Source organism: Dermacentor albipictus, chromosome 9 (genome assembly GCF_038994185.2).
Source record: "Dermacentor albipictus isolate Rhodes 1998 colony chromosome 9, USDA_Dalb.pri_finalv2, whole genome shotgun sequence".
Classification (NCBI taxonomy): domain Eukaryota; kingdom Metazoa; phylum Arthropoda; class Arachnida; order Ixodida; family Ixodidae; genus Dermacentor; species Dermacentor albipictus.
In genome coordinates, this window is record NC_091829.1 from 26,099,650 (window position 1) to 26,113,091 (window position 13,442).

A 13,442-nucleotide genomic window follows, 5' to 3' on the forward strand; every position below is an offset into this window, starting at 1 on the left:
TTCCCCGTCGACGCGGGATTACGCGGCGATCACGTGTCTTAATCCGCGGGGTTGCGCTCGAGAAGCGGTTCGTTGTGAGAAAGGAAAGAGCTGGCGCTATCTTCTGCAGCACTTGAGGGAGCACGGCTCAGCGCCTCCTCGCGACACCTCCTCTCCATCTCTTTTACGCTAACCATTCTTCCTCTCGCGTTGCGAAGTGGCCGTATTTGAAGACGTTTGCGCCGTGGGAAGATGCCGCATTTTCCCGTGTAGGAGTAGCGTACGTGTAAAGCCGCAACCGCATTATGCGCGAATAAATTTCAAGTATAACGTGACCGCAGAAAAGCGACACTTGGGTGTCCCTCAGTGCAGTGATGCGTACAGCTTAGCGACAATAGTGGCGCGGGCAGTCTGTCAAGACTACCGTAACAGCGGAGTGCGTATCTTGCCCGAGTACATACGGTACTTATCCCATGCGCCCGGCTTATTTGTTGCGTAATCTACGCATTAAAATACACAAACGGCTTAACTGCGTAAGTCTAAAGCCTTGTAACACGGCTCTGCTCCAGTGAGCCCGGAACCACAGACACGTCGCTGGATGTCTAAAGTCTTTGCCTTTCTCTCATTTGCATCTCTCTCTCTTTCTCTCTAATCCTCGTTTCTTCAAACTTCCGTGGGATCGCAGGAAGAAGCTCGGCAGCCTGTTATCTCCATTGTGTGTACTCGAAGCTTTCAAACTTCTGCAATGTGAATCAGAACACGATACCCGCATTGCAATTATTCGTACTGTTCGCTGACTGATTTGTTGTTAGGGGAAAACATTTCAGGGAGAGCTGGGCGACTTCTATTTGTTTATACAATAATTAAAACGGAAGGGTGGATTCTTACAGTTAAAGCTAACAGTCTTCAACATCTAAATGTCTAAGGACTACGGACAGCCTACATATAAGCCAAACAGTTGCAAGACGGAGGCGTTTGAGCGACTATTGTCTGTACGCGTCCAATAACCAAAACAAGTCAACTCTCTAAAGGCTCTTTGCCAACCGAAAATCTGCCCAGAAGCAGCACTGTGTGTAAACACTTTACAGACTGCTTATTCCATAAAGTAACAACGCAACTGGGCGAACACGTGTTGGCACCGGAATGATATTTTGACCGGCAACCCGTGCGCGTGGAGCTTCCTGAATTATAAATGACGGCGCGGCGGAAACAAAAAGCGTGGGACTTCGTGCATAAGCCGGTTCGCGGCTATATGTACCGCCAGAATTCAGTCGTGGCAGGTTTATATTATATGCGCAAGCTCAGCGTGTTCTGTGTAAGGTATGCATTCAACCGAACACACCTCCCGGCTGCTCAGAATTAGACCAGCCACAGGAATTCTTACTTCCAATATATATATATATATATATATATATATATATATATATATATATATATATATATATATATATATATATATATATATATATATATATATATATATATATATCGAGAGAGAGAGAGAGAGAGGGAGGGAGGGAGGGAGGGAGGGAGGGAGGGCGAAGGAAATGCAGGGAGGTTAACCAGCGATTATCTCCGGTTGGCTACCCTATACTGCGGGAGGGGCAAAAGGTTGCGATAGCTGAGAGAGAAAACAGAAAAAATGGACACAATGAAAAATCCCAACAGCATACACACACGCGTACACGAACTATTTCTGTGTGTGGGCATTGTCACGCAGTCTGCGAAGGCGTTAGTTTCAAATACGCAAACGGCCTAACTGCGTAAGTCTAAAGCCTTGTACCGCGGCTCTGCTCCAAGGAGCCAGGAACGACGTCTGTGGATGTCTGGATTCGTAGGAGCGCCTTTTTGAAATGTCTTCATACCATTCTGCCGGATTTGCATGCAACTTCACGGAAGCAGGGGAACGGTCAAACATGAATTGCGAGTGCAGCTAGGGAGCGGAGCGGGAGGAAGTCCACGGTCACGCACGGCGGGCGGAAATGAAAGCTGTATAGTTGCGTACAGCGTCTGGGAACACACCGCTCGCACCGAGAGCTAAGCGCCGAAATTGAGCAACTCGCATTCTCGCTTCCCTGTTTGGTGTCTACCTCACGGCGCGCGCCGAGCGAAAGCGAGGTGTTTTAAACCTGCCCGATTCTAGTCTTCACGTCCCGCGAAGATGACCGGCTGCACCTATATTTTTTTCTCTTTCTCCTTTTTATTCTTTTCCCTTCTCTCCGTCCATTGTGCGAAGCTATAGGTTTGTGTTTTTTCCTTAAATACTGTGCAGTGCGCATTGTTAAACACTAAAGCTGGCGTCATGCGGTGGAGAGTCGGAGACGTTTGAGGGGCTGAGGGAATAGGCGGCGCTAAACACACCAGGCGCTTCGTCAGATGAGCACTTTATGGCGATAGCGTGTCGACGTCCCAGCTTTGGGGGTGAGGACTTACGAAGTCGCCATCTGTCGGACGTGCCTCGATCCCTTGCGTAGCATGAGGGATCACGCGGCGCGCTCCTCATACGTTTCGCTTACGGCGCTCAATAAAAACAACACGCGGCAGCCCTCCTGGACATTTATGTAGGTACTCTCAAAACGAGGGAAGTTTTTGACTGCCGATATAATAATCTTGGACAAACTTAAAGCACAGAATCGTTTGCAGACGCTATCTCTTTACCTCGTTTCGTTATACGGTCATACGGTTATACGACTATATGGGTTACTATATGGGTTAGTGGAGTTTGCAGGGACGACATGGCCACAATTAGTACATGACCGGGGTTGTTGGAAAAATATGCGAGAGGCCTTTGCACTGCACTGGGTGTAAACAGGCTGATGACGATGATGATGATGATGATGATGATGGGTTACTGCACGTCAAGTGAACGGGTACACGTAACGTAGCCGCCTAGGCAATATCTCATTCGGGACTCTTGAGCCTGCGCATCTTTTTTTTTTTTGCCCCATGCATCCTTCCGCTGCCAGATACCGGAAATTTCCCACTATACGCGCGGCAGCCGAAAGTTATATACCGGGGGTTGTTCGGACGCCAGGTATTTGCAAAGGTGTTCGCGCACGTAAGCCTATGGCCGGCGCCTTGGTTGGTTGCGTCGCGGCATAAGTATACCGGGAAAGGCGAGTCCACTCGCTGACCGACGCCAGCCCATCGCGGAGCGCTGTTAAGCACATCTGGCGCTGTGGAGCCGGTTCACGATTAGATGGCTCGGCACCATCTACGCAGCTTCCGTTGCAAGCGGGGCGCGGTTTTAATGGGACAGATGGCAGCCCCTTTCAGACGCCCGGATCTGCACTCATTTTTCTTGCCGCCCAAGACAGACAGAAAGACAAACGGCGAATAAAAGACAATGGCTCCGTTCTCGCGCTCGGTGTAGCGCCTGAGGAAGCAAGAACCGCGTTCTCTCTGCATTCGGCTGCGGCTTGAAGTCGGAAGAGCAGCTGCTTGGCAAAGTTTTTGGCTCTTTCGAGCAGGCCACCGTGCGTGGGGAAGGACAGACCAAGACAACAGAAGAGAGAGAGAGAGAGAGAGAGAGCGGCTGCTCCGTTTTCTTCGCAGATCGGTTTATGATTGTCAGCAAGCTGCGAGCGCTTTGCGAGCTCCTTTCTTCTGCGTAATGCGCCCATGCAGGCCTGCCTTCGTCGTATAGCAAGCTTCATCCGTCGACGTCGTCATCAACTCTCGGTGGTCTCTGCTGAGACGCTTGCCATCCGTTCGCCGCATCTTTTTCCTCTCGCCACCAACGCCTTTGTGAGGAGGCCCGATTGTATAAAGCGGCCCGCGAATGCATCTATATACTGCTTTGAATGCGTGATTCGAAGAGCGCGCGTCGCTTTTTCTCTCGGTGGCGCCCCGCGTTCAGCCAGTGTGTGGTGCCGCTCTGCTTTGACATCGTTAGAAAAACGCGTGCTCCCCGACTTGGTCCACGCGTCCGACTGCACTGCAACCCGGAAAGAAGCCATTAAGGGAGGAAATCTTGGAAGTCCGCGCTCGAGACATACCATGCATCCCCCGCCCCCTTTTTTGCTGAGTGTCTCTTTGTGTGTATGCGCGCGCGCGGTTCTGCGCTTGTGCTTGCATGCGCGTGGGCGTCGTCCGGCTTGGGGCACGTGTCTGCGCATGTCTGTCCATCGCTAGCACAGAGCGCCGTTCCGGTTCGACTGTCTTAGGCTTGAAGAAAGGAGAGAAGTCGTTTCACGGAGCATGTACATGGCCTGCGAACGAATAATAGAGCGGTGACCAGCGAGTCCGTTGCGCGATAAAAAAAAAGAACCAAAGCAAGACAACTAAAGAGCATCTGTATATAGCTCGAGGCACAGAAGGAAGAGGCCGGGCTTCAACATCCTAGAATGTCGTTTTCGCGGTGCTGCCGCTGCCGCTCTCTGGGACTCGCGGAAGTCGCGTCTTGCGATCTCTCTCCCTCACGTTTTGCTCCGCGAAAGAATCGGCAGCAGCAGTCAATCGGCCGCCGTTCGGCTTCCCTTTGTGAAGCGGCCGCCGCCGGCGCCGAGGTCAGGACCGTTGAAATGTCAACCGCTCGGCGAGCATATGCGTGACCGCGCGGCAGCCGAGCGAAGCCGATGAATAGAGACGCGGTTTCGGAGCGTAATGCGTTGTCGTTGACCGCTGGCACCGTTATGCGCGGATGTGACCCTGTACATAGACGGCGGTGTGTACGTAGAGAGAACGCTAATGCATGGAGGGCCCATCTCCGATGCATTCGCACGAAGGCTTGTGTTTTGTTGTTTAATGCGATAGCGGTTACCTTTTCCTGACCCTACACATTTTGCCGACTACGAGCTTCTGCAAAATCATGCGTTGCGCCACATAGATGGAGCCACGGTGCTCTCCACGTTGCTCTCTACGACGCAGTCTCCACAATGTTCTCTAGTGTCGGAACAACGTCATCCCATGATGACGATGCGCTTTGATTCCCGTGATGATGACGACGATGCCAGTCATGATAGCGATGATCATGTCACCGATGATTGCAAAGAAAATGCCCACGATAACGATGATGAGTCTTCAGGCAAGTCTCGTCATCGATAATGGTGCATCCAGACGAAGGACCGAATCCGGATGTGCAGGGCCGGACGGCGCGTCACGTGACCTCACATCAGCGATGTGCTTCGTCCGCGCCTCTTCCGTGAGCCGCGCGGACGGATAACGCCAAACCGTTTTTCACATCCAGATTCTGGCGGGGTAAAGCTGCAGCTTTAACGGGCCAGGAGAAAAGTGTCTGGCAACCAGTACACTTCTCTCCTGCTCGAGGACAGCCGCATTGCAGTAAACAGTCCATTTGCTGGCGCCTGGTTTGAGTGGTTCGCAGCTCCTGGTGTCGTTGAACAATGAACTTGTGCGATGACGCCGCCTTTTATTTCATCCACATGGTGGAAGAGTTTCCCATTTTGTGGGACCTCAGTCGTGCAGACTATGCGGACACGGTAAAAAAACAATCAATCTGGGAGCATATCGTGGAACAGATGAAGGAGAATTGGCCAACCTACGGTCCGTACAGTGTCGGTAAGTGCTTTGACATATTCCAGCGCCTGAAAAAGCGATGCGATATTACATCAGACAGTAGGTTGCATCTTGCGTGACTGACATTGTAAACAATGCAGGTGCCTTATTTTGCAGCGGTGCTATTGGTCTATTATAGGCCGTTCTAAGGGAGAGGTACGTCGGACAGACGTTATCGCCTGTGGCGCTCGTATTTAGTCATGCCGGATTGTACCTTTCTCGGGCTTTTCGGCCCTCTACCTCTAATATAACATCATTGATTTTCCCAGGGGAGCAGTAGGGGTCGCGGTAGAGACCAGGTCTGCTCTCCTGGAACGGTATCTTCACTAGTGTCAGGCTTTTCGAATACTGCTCTCCGTGACTTATGCATGCTGCTACGTGAGTGTTACTGATTACCCGAATTTCTCGCAGAGGCGCTGAAGAGGTTCTTCGACAATAAGAGAAGAACATACCGGTTGGAGCGAAAAAAAATGGAGGACACTAAGAGCGGCCAACCCGCCAGCGACGTCTACGCAGGCCGATGGAAATTTTTCAAGGCATTGAAATTTCTCGATGCGGTGAAAGTTAAAGTACGCCGCTCAGTAATGGGCCAAGCTCTGCAAGAGGTGGCTGAGCCAGAAATGGTATGTTTGAAAAGGCAACCGGTTACTAATCTCTTGAAATATTAAATTTTATTTCAAGATGCATCTTGTACCCAGAAGGGACATTCAGTTGTGTTCAATAATGTTCTGCACGTTTTGTAGCCGTATTCGGATGCCTCCAATATAACGCGTTATCAGAGCGAATTTGGTCCTCCCAAGCGTTAATGTAATTGAAGTAAAACGTTGTTACTTTGTTTCTGCTGCAGGCAAGAAATTTCGTTCTTTTACGATTTATTTGATTCAGAACCCCTTTGTTGCAGCCTCCTGTGTCACAGGACACTGATAAGACACCAGACGCGGCCGCAGTGGACGAGGCTGCCTCGGTGGATGAGGCTGCCACAGCTGATGACGCTGTCCTCGGTGAAGGCTGCACCACGGAGAGAGAGATTGAACCGCACACCGACCTCTCCGCAGCACCAAGTACATCCTTAAGTGCAGCACCGACCAGAAAAAGACGGCGGAATTGTAATCCGCGCGAAGACATGTGGTCGCAGCGGCAAAAGGTCCTCGAAAAAATAGCCGTAAACATGCAGCCAACACAACCTGCGATCACTGACGATGCGTGTGAGCATTTCGGGAAGCTTGTCGCTGCGACTATGCGGGCGATACCGAAAACAAGGCAGCTGTCATGCCAAGTGGAAATGCTGCAGGTGATGCAAAGGCACATGGAAGCTTAATAACACGCAGAAAAAATAAAATGTTCATTCCATTTCAGTGTTGACATCTGTATTCAATTTCGAGGTTTTCTGTAGATGCTCACATCCAAGTGGGCAAACTGCCGCTGCCATGGCACGGCGCCCGTGTCATTGAAGAACGAACACAGCTTATCACGCACTGCAGCACCAACAGCACCAATTCTACCACGCGACGCTGCTTGGCCGGACAGGAGTGACCCAGCAGGGTTTGGTTCGACTTTTAAGTCTGGCACGCTGATGACATCGTTGCCTAAAAAATTGTGCAGCACACATGCCGCATTCACGATGGCAGTCACCCTCTCTGGAGATGCATTGATGACTGTGTGGAAACACCCGAAGCGGTTTGCCAGTATCCCAAAAGCGTTTTCGACGACACGGCGAGCCCTTGACAGCCTGAAAAGTAAAGGAGATGTTAATCCAGATCATGAATTGCATGGCAGAGGAATAGTAAATATGCTACACCACCTGCCTAACACAAAGCCCAACCAACGACTCCAGAAATTAAGCCTTCACTGATTATTAGTAGTCACTAATTTAGACAATAATAAGTTGCTTACATCGTAAGCGCTTGCATGTAATGAAATGAAACAGTGGAGTTGCTTTATGCCAACATTGGCACATCCCAATGCAGAATGTAGCATGCGCAGTATGAACTAATCAACTTTGGAGACTTTAGTACATGCGAAAATGCATTGTTAAAGTTCAAGCTTTCATGCGATATCTGCTGCGTTATGTGCAATATGCATCTTACCTGTAATTAAAGATCTTCTTATCTTCTGTCAGATTTGTGCCCCCAAAAGGTTTCATTAAATTCCGTCCCATAGGAAATGCGTCGTCTGCAACGAACACAGGTGGAAAGAGCACATCAGGTGAGCTGGACACCTTCACAAGTTCTGGCAGGCCTGCACTTCTGTTTCCTACGTCTCTCTGTAGGGGTGTCGTTTGCCAGACCGCAGCGTCTCCTTCTGAGCCTGGTGCACCGACATCAGTGTACAAAAACCGGTAATTTGCGTCGACGACAGCGAAGAGAATTATACTGAAGCTTTTCTTGTAGTTCCTGTAAATAGTTCCCGAATTTGGTGGCTTCTTTATGAGTACGTGCTTGCCATCCATGGCCCCAATGCAGTTCGGGAAGTTCCACTTGTTATCAAAGCCTTCCATCACGTATTTCCATTCCTCCTCTGTGCGGGGTGTTCTTATAAAGTTGCTTCCCAGTTCCTCGTAAATGGCAGTACATGTTTCATGTATAATGTCATTCACACTTGAATGACCGAGCCTAAACTGTCGGCTCAGGGAATAGTGACTCTCTCCTGTAATTCAAAAAAAAAAAAAGAAATCTCAGTGAACTGCTCGCGAGCACACCACAAAAAAAGTAGGAAGTGTACAACAAATACATCTGATATCTGGCTGTTTCAGAGCAGTAAATGAATACAGTATCAGCGAAAAGCAATCGCGCTCGCTGGTGTAGTTGAGTGTAAACACATCAATATTATCTCATGCATGTTTATGCAAAAAGTTGGTGCGGACAGCACGGCCGTACAAAACTTGTGTTTACTCGTGATACCCCTTCCACGCGAACCCTCTGGATCTGCATTGGATATTTCGGGTGCGATTGAGCTCGTACGCTACCACATGAGCGCGCTTGAACACACTTGTGTAGCGAAGCGGCCTTCGATCAGCACCAAGCTCACTTTTCAACCGGTATACATTTACCACGGCGCTCTCCGTAATAACTTGGAAATGTGTGACACTTACCTGAAGCAAGGTACCGCAGTGTCACCTGCAGCCGTGTTTCCGCCGATATAGAACGGCGCATAACGGTATCCCCCCTTCGTATGCGGGGCCCCACGCGTGACAGCAGTTGCAGAAACTGCTCTCTGCTAACACGAAGTAGCCTCCGGTATTCGTCGAGGTCAGTCTTCAGGAGCTCTTCGTAGAGCAGGTTCTGGATCCCCAATTCTTTCCTTCCTATCCAGTCTTTCCGCCAACAACGCCGTTTTCGTGGAAGCAAATCAAAGTCCTCGTCAATTTCTGACACAACAACAGCCATCGCGGCCAAACGTCGCTTTCTGCCGGCCTCCATTTTGTCGAATACTCTCACAATACTACAGTGCTCTAGAATATTCTAGAGCACTGTAACAATACGCGGAAGAAACTCTCAGACCAGACTGCTGCTAGCCAGCGCAGAGGCTGCGGTCGAGAGTAATCCGGCTCTGTGGCGCTGTCGTCTGAGAGGGCCTCGTCCGCCGTGTGGATGCGCTTGCATCCGGACGGTCCGTGGCATAGTCGTCCGCGTCCGCTTAAAATCCGGATTCGGTCCTTCGTCTGGATGCACCATAAACGACCCTTCTCGGATTTCGTTTGCTTCTGGTAAAGCTTTCTTGCGAATGTGCGACTAGGGCATTATAAACGTCGTTATGTCCCCATTTATTTAGTCATTTATTTCAGGCTTCTTCTTTTACATATGTAGAGGTCTAAAGAGTTTTGGAAAGAGTAAAGAGTAAAGAGGTTTGTTTTAGAATCTGGGCCCTGTGAATCTGTAACCATGTGATTAAAATGAAAATACGGGGCGAAGAAGATGCACGCGCCATCTATGATGAAGGACATTTGGATTCGTCATCAACAATAGCGGGCGGTTTAGCTTGTTGGCCTTGCTTGATAGAGAAAAGATCCCAAGAGTTGTCGTGTGTGGATCCCAGCTATCTCACATATACATACATCACAGCGATAAGGAGTTCCAGGCACAGCAGATTCATGCGCCACCTACGACGAAGAAGAAACCAAGCGTTTCTCGCTCCATCACCACAACTCCAGCGACATTTGGAGTGCGCTTCTTCTTCCGCGGGACGCCCATGGACCTGCACTTCCGGACTACCCGGCGTATAGGTTTTCCGGGACCACTGCCCATGTGGAAGGCTTAGAGGAAACCAGCATGATTGAGCGCTTCTAGTTAGGCACGGCATTTCTTATGTTTGCGGAGAGAAACGGACGACGACGGCTGGAGACAAAGACGCCGCGCGATTGAGGATGTTTTTTTTTTCAACCCATATATCATCCGCGTTTTCTTCGCTGCCTGTGAGCGGCAATGCACACAGACGCGCGCATTCCCATTTCCGTCGCCGTCCCCCGTCGTGCGTTACGATATAGAGAGGCGGATGACTCGATCGTCCGTGTCCTAAACCGGCAGTAACTACGGCGCGACACCGCACTCCAATCGATTCATCAGCTTGAACGATGAGATGCATGCATCGTCGAATGCTGAGTCGACCGCGCTCACAGAAGGGACCTTCGAAGGCCACGATTCGCAGCCATAAATCTTCTTCCTGCGTTTTTCTTTCCCCTTTTCTTTGAAAGCCAACTCTACAGCGGAAATCGAGTACTGTTTTCGGGTGTTGACCGCGGCGTGGAGCCCGAATAATTCGCGCATTACTCATCCCTGGTTCGTCGGACCGATTCGTTCCGATCATTATCAAAATCCTCAGTTCTTTTTTTTTTTTTTCTTCCCGGAACAACTGGTCTTTGCATGCCCAGAATGCATACCGGAATTCACTCATTCGCGGCCCCCGCGTCGAGAGGCTCTTCGAGTTGTGTCTCGCGTTCGATCGTTTGTCGAGAATAGCTTGCGTACGACGTTTTGACGGCGCCGTTCCTGTGATCACTAATGTGCAGGGCAAAGAAATTGGCTTGGAATAATAACGCAGCTGACAGTAAGCTATACATTTTCAGGGTTATTTCTTTTTTGGTCTACAGAAGATTTATATGAGAAAGACGGAAGAAACAAATGATGTTATCAGCACGCACACTGTGGTCACTATACCGACGGAGGCGCAATAAACAACTCCGCAGCTGAGTTGGCTTCAACAACGTCCCTTGAATTTGTGTTTGCTTATAGCATGGGAGTTTTTAGTGTTCCTTTTCCTATGTATTTTCTCTCATTCTCTCTCTCTTTTAATGGCCTTATCATTTTACTTGAGTATATAAGTTCTTTGGGCACCGTCCACAAGTGTGTTAATAAAACTTTACCATTTGTTTCATCTACATAGCTACAAGTGGGGCGGAAGATCTAAGTAGCCAAATTTCGTGCTCTTCGCTTTGCCTTACTTCATTAACCGTGCTATATGCGCCTGCATGAAATATTCGTTAACATGGCATGTTAATGAATATATATATAAAAGGGCTGCCCCTCAATCCCGTAATAGTGTGCTGGGATTGGTGGCTGCAATGTACGCAGTGTACCTTCCCATTTACCTATATTCAATGGGCAACAAGCAAGGGTTACAAGCGGACGCACTCTCCCACGAGACAGAATAAACCTGGAAGCCACCCATTTCGCAGCGCACGATCCAGCTTAGAAGCATCGCTAAGACTGTGCAAATACCCTGAAAAACTGGTTAGTCATGAAATTAGGCATCACTCGATGCCGGAGATCTTTTTTCCCGCTTCCCCAGGAAGCTAAATTAAACGGCGCACTATCGTCGCCGCTCATCAAGCAGGGTATTGAGCGAGCGAAATCCTGTCGTCGTACGGAAGACGTTTCTCCGGTGCCCCTGTTACAGCTTTGTTCAACGGGTTTGCAACACTGTACTACGCAGCTTCTTCGATCGGCTCCCATTCTAACTATAGTGGCTGAGTATATACAGCTAGTTAGGTAACAGGCTCCTCGCGAGCCTGTCATCGCTGACTCCCGTGCGAACGCTCGAACGGCAGGGGGGGTTGCCGAAAGCAAACTTGACCCCGTTCACGTTCCACCCTGTCGCGATCGTTTACGCAATGTCAACACGCTGCGAGAGCCCGGCGTCGAGAGCTGAAGTGCGTGCGCCTCACACACCGGGGCAGCGCGCAATAGCTTTTCGCGACCCGCCGCCTCCCTTGCGCGATGTGTCGAAGTCCCGCGGGAAACTTGTGTTGTGTATATACGTGTACACACACGGGCTCGGCCTGCGTGCATCCCTACGAACGCCGTGGGAATCTCGCTCCGCGCGGCCCGGCGTGAGCGGCACAGGCGCGTTGTTCTTAATCAATCACCTGACAGGTGAGGCCCGTGGGCGCCGGACGCGCCATCTTCCCGGCCTCGCGTCTCCTCCGGTTCGAACGGCGCTTGCGAAAAGGCATCACCCCGCCGGCATCGGCGGCGAGGCCCTCGATGATCGATGGCTTGCATTGAACGAGAGAAGCGGGGAGCGGGCGCTTTTTCGGAGACGCAGCGCGTGAACGACCTTTCGGAGGTCGCGCCTTCGTGGCGTTTGTTCGTCTCGCGAGCCTTCTTGCGTGCGCGCGCGGAAAGCAAAAGGCATCGCGTCCGGACGCTGCCTCCGAGATTCGGGTTGCGCGCGCGCGATCTTGGAGGCAACGATTCGAAAGCCCCCCCCCTCCCCTCGTCGTGTGTGTCTGCACGGACGTTGCTCGGTAGGCCGCGATGCCCGTTTCTGCACAGAGTGATGTGACGCAATGGGTTGCCGAGAGCGGATCTGCCGGCGCCTCAGGCTAGCTAATGAAGAGCTCCACTTCGTTTGCGGATTGCTGAAAAACCACAAAAAGCCCTTTATGGCGATGCGAAACTGTATTATGAAGGGTGAGATCATGTTGAAAATAAAAATAAAAATACGGCCTTCAACGTCCAAAAGCCACCGACGAGCTTGTTTAGGGTGCAATCAAAGAACACACTGATGAAAAGCCTTGTTCCCCTCTGAACCCGTCGGAAAACTATCGGCGGACTTGGGAGACAATCGAGCCTGCGACCGCGTTGCTAAGCAGCAGACCACCATAGCCTCTGATTACGCGTGGTAAAACATAATGAATTCCCCATATATTTCTTTTTCCATCTCACTGTCGCGCTGTCCCAGACAAAAAGAAAAGAGAAAAGATTGTTAAGAAATTGGCGACAACCATGCAAGAGAAAAGTATGAATCTCCTCGGTGCAAATCTCCCCAGGGGATGTTCAATGCTCTCGCGTAGTTCTAAGGCCCCTCAAGTAACCCTGCTAGTAACAGCGCAAAATGTAGACAAGAGACGAGACAAGTAGACACCACAAGCGCTTACGGGACTTACCCGTAAGCGCTTGTGGTGTCTTACGGGACTTGCACGGGACTTACCCTCAAGCAAGTCCCGTGCACAGAGACATACAATGCCCACATTGCAGTCAACGGCAAAGGCTCGCATTAATGCGTTCGCTATCCGTTCTTTTCGGAAGAAACATGCCCTAATAAATAAAGAACAACAGCGGCTAAATCAACAGAGCGCGAAGCGATCTTCTGGGGTGACTGCCTCATGGACCGATCGGCGGGTCAAATCGCTCAGCAGATATCGGGAGTACGACAGGCGATGCCGATAGGAAAGGATTGCCACGCGGATCAGTATAGACCCACGGTGCGTCAACTGCAGACGCAGCTCCTGGGATAGTGTTTTTCCAGTGTTTCCACAAGGCCTGGTACCAAGATCGAGAAAAATAATAATCGCAAAACGAGCAAGAAAACGCGCAAATAAAGAAGAAGCAACAACTAAACAATAACGAGCGCATTGAAAGGTGACATGAATAATGGATGCAGGCGTAGAGGTAATCGCTTTCCAGATCGAGCGGCGGCAGCGGCATCGTCTCTGCAGCGTCTGCCGC

The 13,442-nt window shown here is 50.4% G+C and overlaps 2 protein-coding genes across 2 annotated transcripts in view; one reads left to right on the forward strand and one right to left on the reverse strand.

The window, feature by feature from the left end:
* Positions 1-13,442, forward strand: part of LOC135901905 (uncharacterized) — a 261,657-nt gene that overhangs the window by 49,117 nt on the left and 199,098 nt on the right. The gene's annotated exons all lie outside the window — the stretch shown is intronic.
* LOC135901908 (putative nuclease HARBI1) lies at positions 6,146-9,123 on the reverse strand. The gene is made up of 3 exons (XM_065431729.2): positions 8,588-9,123; positions 7,584-8,142; positions 6,146-7,225 (listed from the first exon to the last, which is right to left on the reverse strand). Exons 1-3 carry the CDS (start codon positions 8,913-8,915, stop codon positions 6,868-6,870), a joined length of 1,245 nt encoding a protein of 414 aa, XP_065287801.1. The 5' UTR covers positions 8,916-9,123; the 3' UTR covers positions 6,146-6,867.

Bases quoted from the DNA above. Each gene is read 5' to 3' on its own strand.
- LOC135901908 (XM_065431729.2), bottom strand. From the start codon at position 8,915: ATGGAGGCCGGCAGAAAGCGACGTTTGGCCGCGATGGCTGTTGTTGTG. The intron at 8,143-8,587 runs GTAAGTGTCACA...TTTGAATTACAG, and splicing joins ACTGCGGTACCTTGCTTCAG to GAGAGAGTCACTATTCCCTG. The intron at 7,226-7,583 runs GTAAGATGCATA...TTTACTTTTCAG, and splicing joins AAGAAGATCTTTAATTACAG to GCTGTCAAGGGCTCGCCGTG.